General features: G+C 34.7%; 1 protein-coding gene and 1 non-coding gene across 3 annotated transcripts in view; one reads left to right on the forward strand and one right to left on the reverse strand.

Annotated features, from left to right (window-relative positions):
* LOC149552192 (azadirone synthase LFS-like) overlaps nt 1-13,327 on the reverse strand; it is a 326,324-nt gene extending 312,997 nt beyond the window's left edge. The window contains exons 1-2 of one of the 2 annotated variants that reach the window (XM_089787692.1): nt 12,633-13,327; nt 12,128-12,323 (exon numbers count right to left, since the gene is read on the reverse strand). In XM_089787692.1, the coding sequence (XP_089643818.1) occupies nt 12,128-12,323; nt 12,633-12,725 (289 nt within the window). In that variant the 5' untranslated portion in view covers nt 12,726-13,327. The remainder of the gene's footprint in view (nt 1-12,127; nt 12,324-12,632) is intronic. The other variant, XM_089787693.1, reaches the window with a different exon arrangement.
* A 1,178-nt stretch (nt 13,328-14,505) lies between these two features.
* Nucleotides 14,506-14,603, forward strand: LOC149552194 (small nucleolar RNA Z152/R70/R12). Its single transcript, XR_016353508.1, has one exon. It is a non-coding gene; the product is annotated as a small nucleolar RNA Z152/R70/R12 (small nucleolar RNA).
* Nucleotides 14,604-26,031: the final 11,428 nt, after the last annotated feature.

A 26,031-nucleotide genomic window follows, 5' to 3' on the forward strand; every position in this document is an offset into this window, starting at 1 on the left:
ATATTTTATTATCTACCAATTTCCTGAGAGTTTCTTCCATAAGTGGCTGAGCATCATTGATCTGCGCCTGATTCCTCGAAAGATCTCTTAGTATTGCCATGAGTTCAGCAACAGTGGGTTCTTGTTCCACCATTCTATCAACTGAATAGCATCTTCTTCTCTTCCGGCTATAAAATCTCATTCACTTTCCACAGGCTGGCAAGATGGTTAGCTCTGATACCACTGTAATGTTCCGAAGTCCAATCCACCTTCAGGGATTGGCTTGCCCGTGTGTGAGTCTAACGGACCGCCAGAAACCACTTATAATAATGCATATACTATTTCCCGATAGTCGTACGGGGTGGATGGGATAGGCCGTATGATAGGCACAAGAGAGGTACAAACTAGCTGAGGGGTGGAGGGTTGACCGTACAGTGGTTGGAGAATGGTCGTATGGTGCTTGCAGAGAGGCCACCCGGTATATTCAAGGAGGTTGTACGGTGTCCCAAGGGGTGGATTTCATTAGGGATAGCTTTAGGATCTAAAACATGGTAGAGATATTTCAGTCAGGTTAAAGGATCTTCTTGCTTCATTTCATCAACTTAAATTTCTCAAGGTGGACCTGAATATGTGGAAGACATGAGCAAAGTTGACTTAGATGTTTTACGTGATTATAGTATTTTCTCTTCAATAGAGATGTACTAAAATACCTTGCATCGAATGGGAAACAAGGAACAAATGTTGCAAAGTGTAGTGGTTGAAGGCAAAGCAGTAGTACAACGTTTACTAGACCAAGAGACAATGATCAACAATGGTTTTCAATAGCAACTGACATGTGCAATTATCACTGAAAATGGAGAACTCATTGATGAGGGAGTTCTCATAACAGAATTCGAAGAGGTAATTTGCCTTTAGCTTGGGGCGGAAGACTTTGATTTTGGAGAGATTGATACTTTCACAAGCTATAGATTCTCACTTTGTGATCTCCGAAGCAAGATAAAAGAATGCACTAGTGTTGCTTCAGAAAATAAAAAGATTATCTATAAGTTATTAGTTGTTGCACGAAGCACAAGAGAACCGGATATAGAAGCTCTACAAGAACTGTTGCACAAACTCGGAGAGTTCATGGATATGTTGTGAAGATCTTTCTAAGTGCCTTGGGCACTTATTTCTTATGCTTTTTAAAAGTAAAAATAGTTTTGGCATATTACATGTAGAAACAATGTACTTTGTAAATATAGGAAACATGCACCTGTATACATGCTTCATGTAATCGAGTTGAAACAGTATTAGGCATGCAACTTAGAATAGGTCAAAGTTAGTTAAAAGTTTGTTTGTAGAATAAGTCAAGGTGGTTATGGGTTTCCCCTTTTTTCTCCACCTTTCTCTCTTCTCTTGCTATATAAAGGAGAAAGTTTGTTGTAAATATTTATCTTTTGTTTTATACAAGAAGGCTATGCTGAAGTGCTTGTAACTTGAAAACTTTGTGCTTCTGGATACAAAAATTTCCAAATTGAATAAAGAAGCAGGTGTTTTCAAACATCGTGTTGTGAAGCTTGGAGTTGTTCTTTGTATTATTAAGTTGCATCGATCAATTTATCTTTAGTTTAGTTTATAATTTACCTATGTAAAGCATTTGAGCATTTAGTTTTGTTTCTTGAAGACTTTGAGCTTCTGGAAACAAAATTGTTATAATTTGATAGTGGCTGCAAATACTTGGGACTAAAGACTTTGGGCTTTAATTTCAAGTATATTATTTTCAACTTGGATAGTTGGCAAGAGACTTTGCGACTTGTTATCTATTCACTTTACTTGTCAAAAAGGATTGTTTGTAAGAGACTTTGGGTTCTTATTATCAATCAACTAAATATAGTTATAAATCTTGTCTTAAGACTTGTTCTTACGTCAACTATTAAGCCACCGATAATACCATAGCAATAGGTACCTTTTGTTAATTTGAATGTAGTAGTTGTTGCCATAAAATCATTCTTGAAAAGAGGAGTTGATTCAGAGAACCCCCCATTCGTCAATTTCAAATAGGTTCCTATTATAGCCACCTACAATAAGAAGGGAACCTCCCCTATGGCTGAAAGGAGAGATTTATCTCACAACACTATTGCCTACAAATACCATTTTGTAAGTTGCAGTCTTAGTGACTAACAAAATTTTTAGCCAACAAACTCCTCATAGATTTAAAACCTAGTCTTGGCCAATCAAGCTCACAATTCAACACCCAACCCCCACATATTATTATAGATTTCATGTTTCCCAGTTGATTGTCTTGAATTCCAACTCCATGGTTTCCTCCCTCAATCATATTGAATCCATTCTTCACTCAACCCCATCATGTCAATTAAAAGTTCATTACTCCTTGATTGCAATTGATCCACATTTAATTTGAGTTTGAAATCGCCAAGCTAATGCAAGAGTATCCAAAGCGTAAAAGAAATCTTGCATCACCCAAAACTATTGTCTAGTTTTTCAATGAGGGTTGTCTTTGAGCAAGGCTACTATTTTTGGCAAGTTTCTATTTTTAGTAAGTTTTTATTTGAGCACAAATTGGTCCAACAACTTCCCTAGAGGATCACTTTTGGATGTATGTCTACCCGTATAGTTTTGTGCCAAGGTCAAGTCTAGTTTTGATGATATTGAATTCTCGATCTTAGCAGGGTGGTACTAAGACTTCGAACTTAGCTTTGAAGACCTTAGAGGCTCCAAGGACCAAAAGGAGGTCAAACTTTGATCAGCTAGTGTTCTGCGAGCCCAAACCTATTCCTAAGGTTTTTGAAATGGGGTTATGATAGAGAATCAAGTTAACAACTCACGATATATAACCTCCAGAAGTTGCGGTACTTTGGGAGAAAAAGTACAATCCCTTCAAAATCTCCAAAGAGTGTGAAAATGATTTGGAGCATATTCTTGGCATATTCCAATGTAAGAAAAGAATAATGTATAGGTGGTCAGCCTCTAGAACCTTTTCGGGCATTTAGACTTCCCAATATAAAGAAGATAAATGGGATTACCTTGGCATTTTTGGTCATGCATATGGTGGCTCAGGCTTGAAATTTGTAATGAAAATGCCCATGTGGCTATAGCATATTATATTTCTGAATATTGTAATGCCTTTCAGTTGAAGATAATAGAAAGCTAGTGTTTCTATTCTTGCAATTGCTTGGTTCTTGCAATTTTTTGTTCATCTCTCTATTATTTTGTGTGTGTTTGTATTGCTAAGGGGAGTACCCTTTATCACAAGCCCTCTTGGGCTTGACCCAACTCACCACTTTGCATATGTCTCATGCGTAATGTCCCCTTTCTAGGATGACAAACATTTGTTCATGGATTGGCCTACTACTGGAGTTCCCATAGGCCAATAGAGTTTGTAGGGGACTCATATAGGGCATATAGACCCAAACATGAGCTTTTCAAGCTGGTTTGGGCAGTCAACAACAGGTTTCTAAAATTTAGGAGGGATCCCTAATTTTAGGGGACTGATTCGGAGTTGTCTAGGAGGCTTCCAAAGACCACTAGAGACATTTTGGAGACATTGGACACATCTCCTAATTTTTAGGAAGAACTCCCACTTCATTGACACACTCTAAAGGTGCACACAACAAAGGAGATTCATTTGTACTCAATTTCAGAGTGACAAACTCAATCTCCTACTTTTTAGGAGGTAGTTCCTTGATTGTAAGAGGAAATTCCTACCTTTTAGGAGGTTGTGACATTTTCCAAAGTACAGATTCTATGAGATCACCCCCTGGTCTCAATTTCGAGAGATTTGGGTGTGTTCCCTATTTTTCAAGATTATCCTTAGATTTGAGGATGAGACTACCAGTTGGCCCAAGTTGTCTGGCATCAGTCACAGGCAGGTGACAAACTCCGTTTCATGTTTTGGAGGTGTTTGGGTTGTTCTTTGGCTACTTGAGAAATATTTTAATATATTTAAATATTCTCCTAAATTAGCATTTTAATAATTTAAATAAGGCTAAGTGTTTAGCCATTTTGGAGTAATAAGGAGTTTTTTGGCTCCATCTAGATCGATTTGACTGTGTGATAGCTCGTTGGAAAGAGCTCAGTCTCTACTATTTGATTATCACTTATCGAGACCTATTTAATGCTTGGAGTTATTTATCATTAATAAAGTAATGATTTATTTCTATTTGGATGGCTTTATTGGGGAAAATAATGTTATAATATAAAGTTCAAATGAATTCCACTTTAGGGTTCTTTTAGGGTTTGAATTGCCCTGAAGAGGGGATATAAGGAGAAGGCAACTTAAAGGTAAGTATCTTTTATCATTTTGTCAACCTATTTTGGATGCCTTTGCTCTGGAAGAGCATTCCTCACCTAGGACGTAAACCTTAGTGCTGAGAGCAGATTTGTTGGGACGTAGCCCTCAACAAGATCAGAATCAAAGGTTCTTATGCATATAATTTAATCAACGCAGAGGATCGATTTCAAGTATTGCAGTCACACTTTGCAGTCAGTGGATTTTTAGGGAAGGCGACCACTTTGGTTCAGCCTGGGGTTTCCTTATAGCAGCTCACATGAGGAATTTTGGGGTCTTTATTTGCAGCAGACTAGAGTTGTTTTATTGCAGCAACTTGGGCTTTATCATTTGAAATTGTTTGGCTATAGTTGGTTCCCACCTTCAGCTGGCATCAACCTTGTTTGAAGCATTGATGTAAAAATCGCCTGAGGAGATTAATCGCCTAGGCCTGAAAAAGTTTACTCGGGAAAAATCAGGAAAAATCGGCAAAAAATCGGGAACTCAAAAACCACTAAATTTTAATTTAAAAAATGTCATTTTTTTATAGAATTCAATGTTTTTTTGCATCTAATGACTTAATTACTAACAATACATAAGAAACAATCATGTTTAGATATATATCAATGCAAAAAGAGTTATTAATCGGTAAATTACTAACAAGTAAGTAGTGACAAGTTGTAAATTACTAACAACTAACAAGTTCACAACACATGAGAAGTTGTATTCTCATAAATAAAGTGTCAAATGTAAAGAGTTCAAATAAGCACATCAACATGACTACAAATAAGTACAAATGTCAAATAGAGGACTACATCTTCCTCTTCCCAGTCACTTTACTAGCGAGTGCGAGAGAGGGTAAAGCTCTAGAACTAGAACCCCGCAGGGTTTGTGCCTGTGTCTTTGTTTGTGTCTGTGTCTGTGCCAATGTAGGAGATGGTGTAGCTATAGAACTAGATGTCGGTAGCTCCACATTCGCTGCGCGCAAGATGTCAAGGTCCTCTACAGTAAGCTCAATGTCATCATCCTCATCATCGCCCTCCTCGATGTCATATCCAGTTCCACCCCCTTCCTCCTCCACAGCCTCCTCCGCGGCCTACCTCTCCAAATTGGAGATGTCCTCCTGTGTAAATAAGGGAGCCTGCTCCTGTGCCATCCAATCATAATAAGGATCTATCTCATCCAAATCGATTGGCCCAGGAGGATCTTGTTGTGCCCTTTTCATGCGCAATTTAAGATTATATTGCACATAGACCATGTCATTCATCCTCTTTTGGGACAACCTGTTTCTCTTTTTTGTGTGGATGGCCTCAAACAAACTCCATTTGCGCTCACAATGTGATGTGCTGCAAGGCTGTGATAGGATTTTCAGAGCAAATTTTGCAAGATTTGGAGCGCTTGCACCCCAAGTGGTCCACCAAGCCACTGCATCACAAAAATTGTACAAGTTAGAAAATACTAATAGAGAACAAAAAGTGAAACATAAATGTTAATTTAGCATTTGAGATTCAGAAGTTTGCAATTGTATTGCTTGGGGTTTGTGTAAGCCTTGCTCTCTTGCAGAGAGGAGTGGAGAACACCTTGCCTCCTGCTGAAGTGAAGAGCTCCTGCTCAGCGATGATTTTATCTCTTGTTTCCTCGCTGGTTACCATCTTTTGAACGCATTCACTTAGGCCTCAGATGACCTCTCCATCAAGATCTGCATATGTACCATCAGCCCTAAAACCAAAAACCAAAAACAAATAAGACTTGCAATTTTAGTACACACCCAACACCTTACAAAAGAAAAATGAACTCAAGTCTTCGTTAACTTAAATTTGAGTAAGAATGAGTTTACGGTATACCTAAAACGTGGGTTGAGGAAATATCCTGCTGCATGAATGGGTTGGTGGAGCTGATTATTCCACCTTCTATCAATGATCTGCCAAATGAGTTCATATTTGATGCTTTCCCCTTGTAGTAATTTTTGACAGATCCTTTGGCCTTGTCAATGGCCTCATATAGTTCACCGATTAGCGTTTGGTCTCCATCAACCAAACGCAGAACTCAGACTAAAGGCTCAGACACCTACAATATTAATTTGAAATTAGTTGACAAGTTACAAAATTATTATTTACTTGAGTTACAAACTTAGTATGTTATAAAGTTGTAAACTAAAACTTAAAGTTTTGTAGTTACCTTTACTATTTCATTAGCCTTATCTGCAAAATATTTATCAAACACAATCCGCACAACATTCTCTCCTTCACTCTTCTTTGAAAATGTGGAATCAAGCCATTTTTTGGAAACAAACATTTGCTTCAAAGAAACCAAATTATCGAGAATGCTTTGCAGTGTCAAGAAAATCGTTGCAAACCTTGTGACGGCAAGCCTGACAATTTCTTTGCCATAAGTGTGCTCTCTCATCAGGCTAAGGACCCATGGGTGATTATATATGTATTTTGTCACCCGCCTTGCATCCTCCACAATTGGAGTGACCCACTCAAGTTTGCCCATGTCCTCCAAAAGAAGGTCAAGGACATGTGTTGCACACGGGGTCCAAGAGAGAGTGGGGTGCCTCTGCTATAGGAGTTTTCTTGCCACTTGTAAAAGCAAATACTAATTAGTTTCCAACTTTTCAAAAATATCAAACTATTAAAAATTCTTCTTGTGAAATTCACAATGCACATGCGACATAAAATTACGGTTTACCTACTGATACATATGCAGTAGCATTGTCTGTGATGATTTGCACCACATTTTCAATGCCAATCTCTAAGACCATGTTCTCCAACATCAATGCCAATGCCTGAGCATTTTTTACCTTGCTGGAGGCATCGATTGATTTTAGGAACACCACATTATCATTACAGCAAGCCAAAAAATTAATTATGGTCCTGCTCTTCCCATCCGTCCACCCGTCAAAAAGAATGGTGCAACCAAATTTTGTCCATTCTTGTTTTTGTTCCTCAACAAATGCTTTGGCCCTCTCAATAGCAGTTCCAATAAGCTTACAAAAACAAAATTTAGTTATGTCTTAGATTCTTAGTAATTTTAAATTGATTTAGACTTTAGTAATCAACATTTTAATTTCTTAATAAATTAATTAAAATTTAGAACTAAGTAAAAAGTTAAAAATTAAAAGGAAATCGAGTGTAATAAAATTATTCGCTTACCTATCACCCAACACAAAATGAGAAGGGTACTTGTACCCCTTTCCTGCAACTGTCAACCCTGTGGCCAAAGCCTCCCAATAGGGACTGTCAACAACACTAATAGGAAGGTTGTTGAAAACCCAGAAATCTGCTAGGGCATTGTCCACTTGATCATGGACCTCCTTATTCCATCTAGTGGCCTCTAATGAAGGTTGTGCACTAGGTGTGTGCCTCGACACAAAATAGCTCCCTATCCTAGAAGCACCTGCTGATCCTGATGGTGCGGAAGTGCTAGGAGGTGTAGGAGTGGGAGTGGGAGCAGAACTCCTGAAAGAAAAACCACCCTGTTTGCGGACACGCAACCCATGATAAGAGCCGGCCATGCTCTCAATCGCTGCCTCCTCCTCCTGAACATCAACGAAACTGCCCTGGGTCTCTGCTATGGCTGCCTTGACATGCAATTTATTCCGCTCTCTTTGCAATTTTTTTGGCTCTCCAGCTGCGAGCAAGGCATTTGCAAACCTTTTTATTTCTTCTGTTGTACTCTCACAAGGATTCGTACCATGTATTGAGATCCTTGTGATGTGATATTTGAACCGATAAATGCCCCCAGATATTACTTTTTCACATCAAATGCAAATCACTTTGGTTGGTTCATTGGGTGCTTCATAGGCATATTTCCATGCCTGATCTCTAGCATTCTTTGGCCTGGTGCCAATGTAGCCTAAAGGGCATGGAGTCAATGGCCATTTGTCTGCCATTTAAAACTGCTGCGGGCTGCCTTACGCATACAAATCTTAAAAAAAAACTATAAATAAATTATAACAAAATCAAAGTTAACAGTTAAACAAAGAATTCAAGCAACATTCCAATAATAGTGCCAATAAATTGAAATCCAAATAACATTCAAACAAACTAGCTGCTAGGGTTTCAAATTTTTCAAAAAAGTGCAAATTTCTAACATAAATTCGATCTAGAATGGAAAAAAATGCAAATGAATGCATTTAATCTTGCTTACATTCATCAAATGCATTCCTAACTAATTAGTAATGTATTTTTATCCATTTACATGCAAGAAAAAAGAATACAATCTCTTGCAAAAATTAAAAACAAAGATTCAAATCACTTACCTAGTAACGAAGAAATCGAATCAAAAGGCCTCCAAATGCACTCGATTCCGCCTCTTGCTTGCCAAGAACTCCTCCTCTATCCTCTCCTCTCCAAAAAACCCTAAGCAATTTTAAAACCGAATGAAAAAAATATGTTTTTTCATCACTTTATGTAACTACCATGCGCGGGCGATTTTTTTCCAAGAAATCGCAATTTTTAGGCGATTAATCGCCTATTAATCTGTGATTTTTTTGAAAAAATCTGCAAAAAAATCGCGATTTTTGGGGCGACTAAATCGCCGGCCCCAAAAAATCACAAGTTTTTCTAGAATCGCCAATTTTAATCGGCGATACTCACATCTATGGTTTGAAGTACATCTATATTTGGTACTATTCTAAAATAAATCAGACTCTGTTGGTACGGTTTTAGAATCATTTCCATATTAGTAGATATTGCTACATATGATTTCTATCACTTCTATTTTATCAGTTACTATTATTTATTCATTGTAATACCTATATTCTAAAAAATACAAAAAGAAACAACATTCTTCTCCAACTTCTGTCTAGTTTTATAAGATCAAAGGAAAATCTACAGAAAAATATAAATTATATAATTAAACATTATCGCAGCAGTAGAGAAAACATCCATTGGGGATATTTCATCATGGATGGGCTCTTTGTTCACTTGATTGTGGCAAAATTCAACGTCACTGTTTACTTTTCACAATCTGAACAGTGCAACCCACCTTAAAGCTTTGTTTGAACTGCTGCCAACCTACTCCCAAACTAACTTCTACTGACAGCAGGTTGAAAAGAGGGGGTCCCCATTTACAATGTGAAGATGGTGTGAAAAGGTCACAGCAGTTACCAGCAACCAGAAACAGTAGTCCAACTACTTAACTCTATATTGTGAGTCCTGCTCACAAATTGTTTTCCTACCCAATGTCTGGTGCAGGAGCAACTAGGTGTATCTGTAATCAGCACCACCAAAAACAATTAGTTCCCAATTTGTTTGCTCAAGTTTGGTTTGGTTTGACATGGCAGCAGTTGGCTTAAGTTTCTTTCATTGGTTTCTTTAAACTTTGTCTACCTTAATGGTGAGGTAAACTATGAACCACTTGAGAGATTAGTTGTAAGATGTACTTCACTTAAAGAGTTTGAAATTGAACTGCATGGTACCATTGGAGCTACTTCATCAGCTTTTGATTCAATCTCTACATGTAGCAGATTTAGCACTTATGGATATTGATGATATGGAAGACAAAGGACTTAAAGTGGTTGCTTCAGCATGCAAGGTTCAATGGCTATTTCAAGGGGATGTTCAAAACTCAACAATGTTCTATTTCTATCATCAAATGACAAACGCACTTTTGATACTGTTGCAAAGAATTCCTTTTCTCCTAAGTTACCAGGGTTCGCCCCTGGACCCCCCGAACCAGCCCAGGTTCGAACTGGTTTGTGGTTAGGGTTCAGTTCACTGGGTGGTCTGGGCAGGGTTCGATTTTTTCCCTGCTGGTTCGAACTGCTTGGAACCCAGTTTGAACCCGGGTGAACCATGATGAAAACCGGCAAACCAAGTTCAAACTGCCTGAATTCTGGGCCCAGCAGATGGCTAAAAAGTGATTTTTTTGCAAAAATTTGAAGAATTTGATGCCAATACCATTTGTTGCCATTGTTGATCCCATTGGCCTTAGCTCTATTGCTGAATAAACTAATGCCAGAGAAGAAGAAGATGAAGAAGATGAATATGAAGAAGAAGATGAAGATTGAAGAACTTAGAATATTAGTAGATTTTATTCCATGAGTTGAACAATGAACGTGAAACAATGATACTTGAATTTGATGCTATGATTTTTTTTTTTTTTTTTTAATCTTTGATGTTGAGCTTGTTACTTGAACTACATGATGGTATAATCACTGACTATAAGCTTATGATGTTTTTGTTGTTTAAATGTGTTTATGCTACTATACTACATTCTAATTTCAACTCATGTTTCATAAATATGTATATATATAACTTTAAATATTTTTGTACTAATGAACCCAAACACCTTTCCAAAATTTTGACAAACTTGCGAACTGGTTTTTGAACTTCAAACTTGGAACCAAACTCAAGCCAGTAACTTAGCTTTTCTCTTATCTGTGTTGGTTTACAATTGACTTTGCAAAGTCATCTTCCAGCCAGTGCCAGCATCTTCCTTGCCTGTGCAAAATGGGAGTTTTGAAAACCAAAAGCACACAACACATGGACTATCTAACAGAACGCATAAAAACATTTGGCGTCTCTTGGACTTTCCTGCACTTCCAAACAGATGCAGCTGACTGGTTCCAATTACACCCATGTAGCAGAAGATGGAGAGTCAACCATCATACATGGAAAGGTGAAGTAAACAGCCAAGGGTGAAATTGATTAGTATTACATTCTTAAAAGGCATCGACTTGCACAAGAGAAATAAAAGATAATCAATCAAGGATGAATGGTTTGGCTGCAAAAACGAAAGTAGTGACCCAGGTGGCTTCATAACCAAAGAGGCATTGTAGGGCTGTGCAATAGGTGAACGTTGTAATTAACAGAGCAAAATCTAAAACCTGCGTAGAAAAGAGAGTAAAGGCATGTAGAATTGAAGACTGATTCAATGTTTGAGGAGGCATGCAGACATAAGCGGAAGCATAAAGAAGCAAGAGGGAAGAAAGAGGCCATTGAAAGTTCAATTTCGTAAATATTGTATTATCTGAGGGTTAAATTTATAGGAGAGAGTCTTTGTTTGTCGTATGTATGAAGTTTTGAGGTTGCAGGGAAGAGGGAAGTTCTTTCTTGCATCAAAATTTTACATTTATCTTCAAAGTGACTGTTCATCTTGGAAGAGATTTACTATTTTCTTACCATCTTCTGGCCACAGATAGCTACATCTCGTCTAGACATTCTGCTAAGGTCCTTGTTTTCCTGGAAACTTCCACCATTTCCCATTTTCTCCAAACTTCATTCTAGAAAAACTTAAATAAATTATTGCTTAAAGTATAACTGTTTTTCAAACCCGATAACTAAGGAAGAGTTTAAGCCTTAAAATGAAATTCAGCAACTTCTGTGCACAGACTCGGAGATAAAAACAACGAGTTCCAAATTATACCACTGAAGCTACGTGAAGGAGTAAATGAACTTCAAAAATCCAATCATGAGATTTCTGGCACTGCTTTAAAACGGCCAATTGTCTCCAGTTAGTGGGGATCATGGGATGATTACAGGGCCTACTAGGATAAATTATATTAGCACGACTTAAGGAAAATCTTTTACATATTCCATGAAGCGTATATTTCTTTCTGACCAAAAGAAATTCATCTTGACGGCAGCCTGCTATTCCTAAACACGGACATTACACATATTAGAGCGCAAATTGAAATAAATTCACTAAGCATTGTTCTGCGTCTCTTTTCCTATAGAAACTATGGAAGTCAATGTAAACACTAAGTACATCAAATGTTCTCCAGGCTCAAATCCAAAAGTATGCATGTACTCAGAATCTACATCTCCACCTCAAAGCCACCCCACGCATGAACAAAATTCCACTAAATATGCAATTATTTTACATATATATAATCTGCATGTCACAGTTGAACAAAATCAGAGGAAAGCAAACCTTTGCTCTGTTTCTCTGGGTCAAGCAACTCATCATGGACGGGGGTATAACCCCTATATTTCTCATTCCTTAACAATACAATTTTCTGCTCCATTGGCAGCTCAAAGAATCTGGCGCTTTGTCGGAACGCTTCCTCCATAAATTCTTCACTGATGCCATGATTTATCAGATAGAAAAACCCGCAGTCCAAACATGCCTGCCAGCTAGAAAACAGAAAAAAACCTTAGCCAAACGATCCTCAGCAGACCATAACTAAATGTCAAATGCGACGTTTAGACATAAAATTTGATATTTGAATATCCGAATCTCCAAATAAGAGTGTGGGATCTTATTCAAACATCTGAGAGACATGCTGTAAATTTAAGATGTGAAATGTTTGAAGTGTAACCAGCCACCCAATTATGGATGCGAGCTACCAATTGGACAAAACGAGGCGATACAGATACCCAGATTTTTTTAAAAATACGGAGGGCACGATTAAATTGAAGCACATGGCATGAATCACCTGTCTAATAAGATTAGCTGATTTTTCCAGGTCCGGACTTGACAAGTCTATACAAGCAAGGGATGAGACAGCTGCTGAATTCGGAATCGGCATGACGATCTGCCGAGCTAAACTGAAATGCAATCAAATTAAATATAACAACCAAAGAAGGTGACCTTGGGTTTGTAATTTAAACTGCCACCTATCAACAATCTCGTCACAACTGAAGAAGGGAATCTGGGCTCGCTATTATGAATATGTAAACAAATAATATTCAAAAAATCAAAAACTATGGTTTTCAACAATCCAACCGTGGAACCGTTTATTAAATTAATAATAATAATAACAACAAATCAGTCTTTGTTATGATGATTTTTCTCAAAATGCGTTTAATTCCATTGTCACAGGATCGGTGATGTGACGCATTCAAAGCCCACTTTCGTGCATTTTTTTTACGAATTATCTGTGTATCTTGATCCAATATGTGGAGGGCATCGAATCTTTGCCTCCGTCCCATGTGAACACTTCGAATTTTTTTTAAGTTGGGTGCGTAAAATTTCGCCGCGGTAGCCCACAAATACATTTTTAAAAGAAAAATGTTTGACTGAGAATAATAAATATTTCAGTGCCTATTGTGCTTTCTTTCCGACAGAGACAACCATAAATCCTTTTCAAACTCTCCATGATTGACTCCGGAAAGCTTCCTGGTGTGCGATCAGCGTAGCCAGCACGTTCGTCGTTTCTGTATTACGGCGTACAATTTTTAAAAGAAATCTAAATTTTTTAATGGTCAAATTTTACATAATTTTTCCACTTTCATTCGTTGTTTTTTCATTCTGTTTTTCCAATTGACTGATTTGTCGACTTTATATGACATTACAAATTGTAATTTTATTAATTGTTAATTGGTTTTCATTTCCATTTTTTAAATATTCTAATCTTTTCAGAATTTAGTTTTAGAAAAATATTAATAATAATATTTTGATGACAATGTTGCATAAGTAAATCATAAGTGTTGTTTTTTTAAATATTTTTAGTTCCAGGAACACTATTGCATTCATGCAAGTGCTTTTAATTTTTCAATCAGACCAACGAAATCAAAATATTTTACCACTTTTATAATTTAATGAAATGTTTGGTTTTTTAAAGCTATTTTTAAAATGAAGAAAATGTTGTTTATTTCATGTTTTATTGGCTATGCTGAATTTAAGCAAGAGATAAATTATTTTTTCCAAAAGAAAAATAGGCTGAAAATAAAAGGCAAATTGATAGCTATGAACCAAAAATAATTATTATCTGGCATACAAAATCTCTGACATATATATGGCTGGATACCTGGACCACAGAAATTTTTTCATCTGTATTGGATTGGTGGAAGTGATTAGAGCCTTATTAATGCTTGCCCGAAATGATAAATCATCAATCAATGCTTCTAGTCGATGGCATATGGTATATTAAACTTGGGACATCAGCATTTTCTTCCGTGGTTGGCATTGAGATTTCGAGCAGCTAGCGAAGAAGAACAATTTGCCATTTATTTTGTATGTTGTTTCTGCTTCATTAGCTGGGCGTTTTGGTGTACTCGCAAGCCGACTTTTGTGCAAGAAACTAATGATATTTTCGGAGGTACGTCGTCCAAGTTGTTTGTATGCTCATGGTTTCCATCTAGCTGGAATTTTTTGTGTTAAAATTCTGTTTCTCTTCAAATTTTTGCTTTATGTTGTGCAAATCGTTTGTATGCTGAAGATTTCTTAGTGCAAATCATTTGTATGCTAAAGATTTTCATCTGACTTAAAAGGCTTATGTTGCAAACTTTGCTTCTCTCTTCAAATTTTTACTCTATGGTAGTGATTTTATGTTTAAAATTTGATTATTATTATCTCTATTAGTTGAAAATGTTGTGATGAGTTTAAACCCCCTTTTGGGTGTGAGCAGTGGTGGGATTTCCTATCGTGAGCTCTCTAAAAACGATTTCTTCTTCCACTGAGCGTATTCTAGAAATTTTTTAGCGTATTTTATTAATAAATATTGGGTTTTGCAATTATAAAATCTATAATATAGGTACAAATCTTCTGTGCCAGCTGCTCGTCTTCCATTAATATATAAATTTTTTCATTCTGGATAGTTGATATTGTTAAAGGCAGTAAAATCTGAGGCAAAGGAGAAGGTCATGGAATATTGCGAAAATGGATTAGGATTTAGAATGACTAGTCTCGAATGTCAAACTTTAGTAGCATTGAGTGCTTGCCATATTAAAATACACAGATTTGTAGTTATAGTAAATGAATTCTCTCATCAAGAAAATAAAAGAAGGCTTGGATATATTTTTCTTTTGGATAAGTCAATACACTTGAATCATAGAAATCATGACATTCCAGTTCATCTTATCTTCATAATCAGGATCATATTCAACAAAGATTGATTGAGAACCCTTTTCAAATGTTTTCATTTTTAGTTCTCATTTGGGTAGCTTTTGGTGATTGAATCTAGCTAAATTTCATAGGCTCCATATGAGATTTTCCTCTTCTTCTCTTCCGTTTTAAATGAGGCATTATATATGGGGCTTGCCACATTAAACTGAATTTTCAATAGTGCAATATTTGTTGAATATCCAATTTCACCGTACATTATTTTAAAAATTAAAAAAGTGAATATATTGGCAGGGACCTGCCACATTAAATTGAATTTTCAGCAATGCAGTATTAACGGAATTACCAATTTTTAACGTACAATATTTTTAACAATACAAAATTGAGTATGTTGGAAGCCAACAATCAAATCGATCTGTACGTCCATCTCATTGACACCATTCTAGATTTGACTTCCCATGCTAAGCTTGACATGGATACCACAATGCAGATACTACTCATAACTGATAAAAAGTTAAAAATTAACTTTGTTGGGTTTACATACTAACCTCTGGATAGCAAGCACAATCACCTAGATCTTCATTATTGTCAGGATATGGTGTTGTACATCTTATATGAACACATTTGATATTTTATAAAGTTGCAGTCTGTCACAAATGGGGTGCCACACTTTGGGGGATAGTATTTTTCCAGGGAGTGTGGTGTATACATTATAAATGTATTAAATGCAGATGGCATTGGAGATATCCATTTAAATTTTTCTATAGTTTACATTATAAATGTACATTGGAGACATGCATTTCAATTTTGGGAAGCTATAGTTTAGTGAGAATATGGTTTACTGGGTTCATTGGGGGACTGCTTTTAATCCACTAGGTATTAACAGAATTATAGGAATTTCATTTGTCGCAACTATAATATTGCATTAAAGAAATACAAGATTCTTCAATACGCTACACCATATAACATTTGAATGAACAAGCCAATGCAGTATGTGCAGATGCTAACGCAATTAGAAGAATATCTTGTTTCATTGTGAATTGCATTTGCACAAATTTGGGAATTGGGACACAAAGGATCTCAAGTTGGCTTAACCGGTTCAATAATCAATGTTCCTGTAGATAGTAATGTTACACAAAGAGCTCTGCCTTTATCAACTACCAATACAACAACAATTGTTGTATCCTTGAAAAGAAGACTAGAATACAAAAATGCATTTCAAAAGGGAATGGTGCGACCAGAAATTATTATGCAAGCTCTTCAAAAATTGCTAACAAGAACATTGTACAAAATGCAGCATGTCAAACTCAATAGAGATTGGAAACAAGTTCTAGAAACAAATAATGAGTTTGTTGAAAAAAATGACATAAATAATACTGAAATTGAATGCGAAAGTGATATTGAGAATGACCCTTGTGAAACTTTGGTACATGGATTTACAGAATCTATAAACATACATAAAATGCAAGACAAATTAGTGGATATTGCACCTGCACAAAACCAATGCCTGATTGGAATATTCAAAGATAAATATGCAGAATAAATGAATTTTCCAACACTATTTTTTGATAATCCACGTGACCATGACATCGACCAGAAACTATTATATCAAAAAATTGCAAAGTGGAAATTGTTGCACTTGCTAAGACATTTTTCATATCACACAACAAATCTTTTCTTCAAAACAATAAAAATACTCATAGATCAAGTCATGTCCACAATGTGGATAAGAATTCGTAAAGGACAGCTAAAAGGAAGGAAGCTATTAGCAAGAGATGTTAAACACAAACCAAACTTAGAAAAAATACTAAAATCAGATATAGGGTATGTTGACTTCAAGAGAATTCTTATATCTCCAGACTATGCACATCAACTAAAAAAAGACGTCTTCGCTATGATACGACAACTAGGACTTTCAACATTTTTCCTTACATTTACAAGTGTTGTACAAAATTGGAACACTTTAATGAAGAAACTCAAACAACTATGCAACAATCACCAATCAACAACACATAACATATCAAATATGACAGAAGAACTTACTATTGGAATAAAGATTGGGTAACTAAGAGGAGGGGGTGAATCAGTTACTTACAAAAATTAATCCGCAGATCCCTTAGATGTCTTAAAGATCTAGTTACTGTGGATACTCGGTAAACAAATGCTATAACTCGGTAAATTAAATTATTACTTATTTTTCAGGCATTCATGCAACTGAAAACAAAATGAACACAAGAGACACCAGATTTAACTTGGAAACCCAATATGGGAAAAACCACCAAGTAACTAGTCACCAATTTTTCACTCTTCTAAAGTGAGCCCTGTTAGGAGCCAACCCTGTCAAAGGTTACAATACACACTGTTAGGTGTGACCCTGTTAGAGGATTTTAATCACCCTATTAGGAGTGGCCTTGCTAGAGGTATTTAGAACAATTCAACTGAGCTGTCAGCTTGTTAGAGGATTTACAAAATGGTTGTTAAACCAACTCTATTAAGAGATTTGAAATCACGGTTACAATGGTTAGAAAGAAACAATGAATTGACCTGAACAAGGTGCAACTGAATTTGCTAGTTGTAGGTCTCTGTTCAGCATCATTAGATCCTCCTTGATCAAATATGGCTCTGCTGCTCCTTAATGATCTCTGATCATCCTTCAAATTCACTTCCACAATAATCAATCTTCATTTTACATTAATTCCACATCCATACTCTCAGAATTCGTGACTTGATCTCTTACTTATACCATTCAGATTGTCAAGTCGGCCCATTTACATGTTACATTTACCAATAAACCATACATCAGTTAGCTACAGATATTATTCTAAACAAATAAACCTTATTTCATAAAATAGTGAAATCTTTTACTGGCCGACCCTACTCGGTAAATACTGCTTTCAGAAATTACCTGAGTTAACCTTCTTGACTCGGTTAACATTGCAATATCTATAAAATCCTTTGGTTGCCGAGTTTACTCGGTAAGAACTGAATTCCTTCATGAGAGCTTGGTAAGAACTGCTTTTGCCACATTTCTTTTGATGACCGAGTGAGCTCAGTAAGAACTACTTCAGTCACATCTCCTTTGATGACCGAGTGAGCTCAGTAAGAACTACTTCAGTCACATCTCCTTTGATGACCGAGTGAGCTTGGTAAGAACTGCTTCAGTCACATTTCCTTTGATGATCGAGTGAGCTCGGTAGATTTTGTCCTTTTGCCTCACTGACCATCTGAGCTCGGTAAACACTATCCTTTTCCTTGCTGACCTTCTGAGCTCGGTAGATACTGTCCTTTGCCTTGCTAACCTTTTGAGCTTGGTAGACACTGTCCTTTGCCTTGATGACCTTCTAAGCTCGGTAGACACTATCTGATGACTGATATGACATTTGTGTGACATCAAAGACAACACACAATTTGAACAATTGTATCCAACACTTACCACATATGAACTAATTAAGAAGGATCCAATAACTTGTGTGCGGTACTATAGACATAAGATAAATGCCCTAAAGAAAATGATACTTTCAAACGAATCTTTTTTTGGAAATGTAGTAGATTTCTTTTCAGTAACAGAATTTCAGAATTGTGGAAATGAACACGATCACTTTCTCATATGGGTGAAGGATTCACTTGTCTATGGAAAGAAAAGCAATGAAAGTATTACAAATTTCATCGATACATATCTTACATGTGAAATAGAAAATTTTGATCCAGATATTGCTATTCTCCATAGACATCATCATACAAAGCAATGCAAAAGATCAATAAATAAACATTGTAGACATAAATTTCCATTTCCACCAATTAGAAAAACAACAATACTTGAGCCCTTGCTTGAAAAAGACAAAAGCATAAGCTCGATAGCCAACAAAATTAAGTGCAAACTTGAAGTTGCAATGTATGATACATCTTTCACATTTGATAGCTTCTTGAGTGAAATAGACATAACTGAAGAAAATTACATTGTTGCTCTAAGGCCAACAATTCAAAGACCAACAATCTTTCTACAAAGAAAGCCCTCACAAATTTGGAATAATAGCTTTGGCAAAAAGATACCTCTTCTATGGAAAGCCAATATAGATGCACAGTTTATTCTTAATGCATATGCAGCTACAATGTATTGCAGTTCATACATAGCAAAAGTTGATAGGTCTATGACAAATGCTTTCAAGAAAATATGTGATGATCATCAACAAGACAATATAGATGCACTCAAAATGATAGGCATACTTGAAAACGCTTTACTAAACTTACAACAAATGTCTACTCAACAAGTAGCTCATCTAGTTTTAGCACTACCACTACACTCCAGCTCTAGAAACTGCATCTTTATTGACACACGGTCACATAATGATCATACATTTGTACTAAAACCAATAGAGCAATTAAAGAAAGAACATGACAACTCCAAAAATGTGATTTGCAAATCATTAATTGAATATTACCTATGCCGGCCACAAGCTATTGCTAATTTATGTCTAGCAGAATTTGTATCGAGCTATAAAAAAGATGGAACTAATCTTGAACCAAAAGCTAAACCAGACATTATACGTTTCATTAATTTCAATAAACATTTACAGCTAGAAAACTATTGCAGAGAACAATTATTGCTATATGTTCCATTCATTATGGCTAAAGATACATTCAGACAAATTTATGGCTCATGGGAAAAAGCTTATATGCATAATGTAGATATAATTCAGTAGAATCAAACAAAGTTTTCACACAACGCAAATTTAACGTGGGGTGATATTGATCGTGTTATTAATAAAATAGATAATAGCGAAGAAACCAAAGACAATATTTGCCAACAACTAATAATTGAAACACTTGATGAAAAATATGACATGCATGAAGATATAAAAACCAAAATTTTTGACAACTTCAAAAATACAAGTCCAAAATCTTTTGAGCTTATACAACTCCCTTAAATAATGAGCAATAATGAGTACTATAACTTAAGGAGAAAGTTGAATAGAGAGCAACAAACAATCATCAAGGATATTGTGATGAAAAAGCTTAAGGACATAAAAACTCCTCTGCGTCTTTTCCTAACCGGAGGTGCTGGAACTAGAAAAACATTTACAGCAATTGCCATTTTTCAAGTGCTTATTCGCATTTATAGTAATCTCATTGACAATGATCCAGACAAACCTAAAGGCTTAATAACTGGATATACAGGAAAAGTAGCATACAATATAGGTGGAAGTACATTGCATTTAGCTTTTCACATACCTTTTAACAAATCAGATTTCATTCCACTCAGTACAGAAACATTGGATACAATGTCAAAGAACTATAGTCAATTACATGTGCTCCACATGGATGAAATTTCACTAGTAGGTTCCACCTTCTTACCTTACATTGACAAACGATTGTGTGACATAATGCAGTTGCCAACAACATACTTTGGCAATCTAGACACAATTTTCTATGGAGATTTCTATCAAGCACTTCCAGTACTTGACTCAGCTATTTTTTATAACAAACCATTGACAATAGAATTAATGCCCTATAATTTTTGGACTAATAATGTGAAATTCTATTCACTAAACAGTACAATGCGTCAAAAAGATGAGAAATTTATTTTGATTCTAAATAACATACGTTTACGGAAACATACACAAGATGATATAGACTATCTCAATGAAACCTGTCTTCGATCGCCACCTATCAATCCAACATTTCCATATCTGTTTTATAAAAAAAAATATGTGGCTACACACAACAACAATATGCTTTCCAAAGTTCATGGAGACTATATTATATTAGATGCAGTAGACTTCAAAGAGGAAAATTTTAATGCAATGCAACTGTATACACAGATAATGATTCTACCAGTCCAAATAGTTGTAAAGCCAAATATTCTTATCAAAATTTTTGCAAGAAACTACAACACAAAGGATGGGCTAGTAAATGGGTCAAACGAAATATTTAAGGCATATACCAAACAATAAGAAGTCAGCATAGTTTGGATACAATTCAACAATGCAAAAATAGGCCAGGAACAAAGAAACAAATTATGCCAGTATTACGTTCAAGGCATTCAAAAAGACTGGGTTCTGATTCTTCGAATCGCAAGACCCATTCTCAAAATATCAATTACTGGAAAAGTTCAAATCAGAAAACAATTTCCAATACAAGTAGCATGTGCCAGGACAGTACATAGAACCCAAGGCCTCACAATGGATGGCCTTGCATTTGATCCTAGTGACATAACACAACATGGCTTAACATACATAGCACTTTCAAGAACAAGAACAATTAATTCATTGTATCTTTTAAAACCTTTGATTCCAAAAAATTTCAAAATCCACAAAAAAATTTATCATGAAATGTCTCGACTGTACGCAAATGCAACATGAAAACTTGAAAGTCAACTACATTGTACAGCTCATAATGAACACATATTGCTATGCACACTGAACACACATAGCCTACATGCTCATGCAAATGACATTTCAAATGATTGGGATATCATGTCCACTGATATCATATGTCTACAGGAACTATTTTTCCTCCCACGCAACACCGATATTCTTTTTGGAAGATATAATAACCATTCAATGTATCATATACATGGTATTACAATACTTACCTCAAGCAATCTCCTCATAACCAATTCAATAAAACATAGATCTAAAAATATTGAAGCTATAGCAATTACCCTCAAACAAACAGATTCTCAACTCAGTGTTTCTAATGTTTACATACGACCACATACAACAATTGTTGAAATCAAAACACTTATTATTGAAATAGCTACAAGCTACATATCAAAAAACAATCTTTACATTGTTGGAGATTTCAACATAGACATGTCCACACAAAACATAACTGCAACACTCATAAAACATATGCAAAAATACAATATTCAATTCATGCTAGCTCAAACACACAACATAAACAAACCACTCATTGACCATGTATGGACAAATACACCAACAAGTACATGCTCTATTAACAAAATTGAAGCATACTGGAAAGACCATCTTGCAACATTCATTCACCTATATGCAATTTAATTCTAACTTGGGTTATGTCTACAACAACAATGACTCCACCAAAGCGACTAGCAAGTGAACCACCACAAGATCAATAGGAGACCATCAAAAGGTATTTTAAATCTAAACTTTGCAATCTCTTCATTCTTCCAACCTTTACATGCTTCCAAATATTTGAACATTAAAAAGTTTTGCCTTTAACTATTGCAGGACAAAAGAGGACAATGAACCATGTACATTAATAGAAGATCTAAATGCAAAAAAGGTAGGCCAAACTTTCAAAGGTAATGTCTTGGTGGTTTACAAAGCCTTCCTGGAGAAAGTAAATAGAACACGTGAAGTCCTACGTGCTAACCTTACAGACTCCAAAGGAGAGCTTACTATAACATTGAATATCAGTAATAGCAATCTTCTTAGCAGGCATGAAAGTAAAATAATCCCAGGCATGGCATTAAGAATAATAGACATCGACATAGAACCAAAATCAAATTTTGATCGAGGAGATAGTGATTGCATACTAATTCTAAAAGAGTCCAGCATAGTTGAAACAATACCAGCTATATTGCATGAATACAAATTTATTCCTAGTACAACTATAAAGCAATTACTGACAAGCACAGCTGATTACACCATTGGAACAATTGGTGCTATCGTTTTAGCAGCATACAAAAAAGGTACTCAAAATGTGCTTGAAATCAAAGATGGAAACAATGACATGAGCAAAGCACTGGTAAGCTCACACAAGCAACTTCATTGATACATCTATGAAAATAAATCTTTATTTCCTTCTTTCTATTACATTTTACGATTTTATTATGTCAACTTCTAAAAGTAGAAAACTAACTCTGTTACTTGTGATCAGCTATTCATGCATCTAGCTTTCACACCCCAATATATTCAAATACACCACCAACTTAAAAGAAATGAAATACCATCATTGCTCTTTAGAAACATAGCTTTAAAAAATGATCAAAAAACAGCTCTACGAACAACTCCAGCAACATTTATCGGCAACCTACATAACAAAAGAACATTAGATGCACTCTGTGGGCTGTTGTAGACTTTAGTTGAGGTAAGTTGTCATTTTACTCTATCTTTTTATCTTTCATGTTTTGAAGCATACTAATACATGCACATTGTAAATAGGTCATGGGAAATTTGACTATAGAAAATGCATATTCAAGTCCATTCCATGCTTTTTGCTCAAAATGCAATCGCAGATTTGAAAGCTATGGAGCATTGAATGGAGAAAAAGGATACTGCAACTGATGCAATGAACATGTCCGATACAAATATTCATTGTACCTAAAAGAAATTATCACAAATGATAGCCAAAAACCAGTTCATTTGTCTATCGAAGACAATATTGTACAACAATTACTTCCTGCTCTTAAAGACATAAATTATCAGCAATACATTGATGACAAATCAGAAGTAATATTTATGCTTCAAGACTTTTTAGCAATTGGCACATACACTCTCAACCAATACAATACCATCACTCGTGCAGTCCTTATGAATCACTGGACTAGGCATCAAACAACAAAGGTACTTATTCTTTATACTTGTCTATTTTTAATTACAAAAATCAATTACTTTTTCCCTATCAAACATCATTTACAATGCACTGATAATGTTACCAATTTTGCAGGTGTCACGTTTGGCCACCAAAAAAATACACCTCCCTATTACATTGAATATAAAAGTTTCTTATATGTATCTCCCACTACATCAAAGTTTTGTATAGTGAAAATATCTGGTTCAATTATATGTATATATATTATTTCTAAAGTAACCAAATGTGTATGTACAGATTCAAGACAATAAGCTTTGTACTTTGAAAAAATACTTAGTTAAAGACTCAATTAAAGACATTGTGAATTAAGTATTTGGAACATGCTTTCTCGACATTTAAATTGGTTTATGCTCTGCCCTGCTTGAGTAAACTTGCATATAAAATAATCTGAACTTTAAAATGTTTCTTAGATATTTTTTAGTTGTGAAAAGCACTTTAAAAATACTTTACTGAAATCTTTTTATAGCCTATCTTAACATGTTAAGCATATCTGCACCTACTTTAAGTTTTATTAGATTCATTAAAACTATTTTTTAATGAAAAGTTTCCCCTACTTTCAAACATTCAAATGCATTCGTCTATTGTAAAGTCCTCTTGCAGGTGTCAATTTTTCAATGTCATTATGATTTAAATGCTTTATTTATGGTTGTTTTTGTCATTCCCTTGCCTATGAAGATCATAAACATGCCTCTAGTAAAATTATTGATGCACTTTTATTTATGATATTCTACTTCTTCAAATATGCTATTTTAGGACTTTGATTTCCATTTGATCAGTGAAGGTATTCACATATCTATTTAACATCATCTATATTATAGCTCCAAACTTATATGTAATGTAATAAGAGTTGATTATGTTCCTTCTTACAACTATAACACTCAAAATGTCAAATCTTCATCATATCATTTGAAATATATTCCCTTTGAATTTTGACCACCTTAAAACATGGAGCAGGTGTCACACGACAATCAATACTTTAAAATCAAATACTCTTAAAATGATATTGGTTTTTAAAATGAAACTTAAAAGTTACCAAACATGAATACTATACATATACAATTTTTTAAGTTTGTTTTCAATAATAAAAGCATAGAATCGCACTGAAGGGATAAATGTCTATTGTTTATTTTTTAGTCAGCATATCACCTAATGGCATAAGCCTTTTTCTATCATGCATATGGCAAGAACTATGATGCTACACGTCACTTGTTCTTCATTGATTTTTTATCAAAAATGGTAAGTTATTTTGAATGTTCATATTTAATGACAAGTAAGGAAATATTGTATTGGAGCAATTGTGCAAAAGTAATTGATTAGTTTAGATTTATGGAGAAGTGCAAGGTATGTTGAATTACTCTATAACCACATAATTTGATCTTATAAGTTTGAGTATTATTTTTTTGCATAGGGTCTTTTAAATATAAGTTTGATTTTGCATAAATGTGAAAGATGAAGAGACATGTTACTATCTATGACAAATATAACTAGTAATTGTGTGTTTATGTACGTGCACAATAACTAGTTGATAGGAGTAATGTGTCTTGTACTATGAAGATTTATACAAGAAATACAGGAGTAAATGTTTGAATTATTTTTTTAAAGTTTTAATTATGTTTTTGTAAGATTTTTTATTCAAATCACTTACAATTGTTTCATGTCATCAAGCATAATCAACTCCAATCGTCTATCAAAAGTTGGGAGCCCAAATGTAATATCATGACACATAACATAATCTTCCTTCCTAATAACAACTTTAGAAACATACTGCAACACATTCTTTATTTACACAATATCTAGTAACATAGTGAAAATAATAAGTCAATCAACTAACATTAGTCACAAGTTGATGATTGATTCACCTATCATCAAATATGTTCCGATCTCCGTCAATGCATCACTGTATAGTTATGTTAGCATAAAGTAGCTACTATGAATAATATTTAATTAAATTTAAATTATAAATATTGAATAAATTAGGTAGTGCTCAAATCTCTTAAGTCAGAAAAAAAATCTTAGGAACATTAAAAAATATCACATTTCTTATAAAAATATTTATATGTAGTTATTGGAAATCTACTGATACCATAACTTTAAAAATGATATAATGACACAAAATAGTAACTAATAAGTAATGATATAAAATAACCACCATAAGTTTTAATATAATTTTTAAAAAAAATGAATTCAAATAATAAGCAATAAATAATATATAAAATAACCACCACAAGTTTTAATATATTTTTTTTAAAAAATGAATTCAAATAATAAGTAGATGTTTGGAGATTTTTTTATTTATTTTTTATTAATATTAATTATAATTGAAAACAAAATTCAATTATATAAAAAATGTATTCATCCTTTATATCACATTTTATAATTAATTATAAAGAAGAAGCATGAAATAAGACAAATAAAATATGATAAAACACAATTTGTTTGAAAATGTTAAAATACAAATAAAGGTGATATTTTTTTGA

The sequence above is a fragment of the Cupressus sempervirens genome, chromosome 6 (assembly GCF_028749045.1).
Source record: "Cupressus sempervirens isolate cs-2001-9-10 chromosome 6, ASM2874904v1, whole genome shotgun sequence".
Lineage (NCBI taxonomy): Eukaryota > Viridiplantae > Streptophyta > Pinopsida > Cupressales > Cupressaceae > Cupressus > Cupressus sempervirens.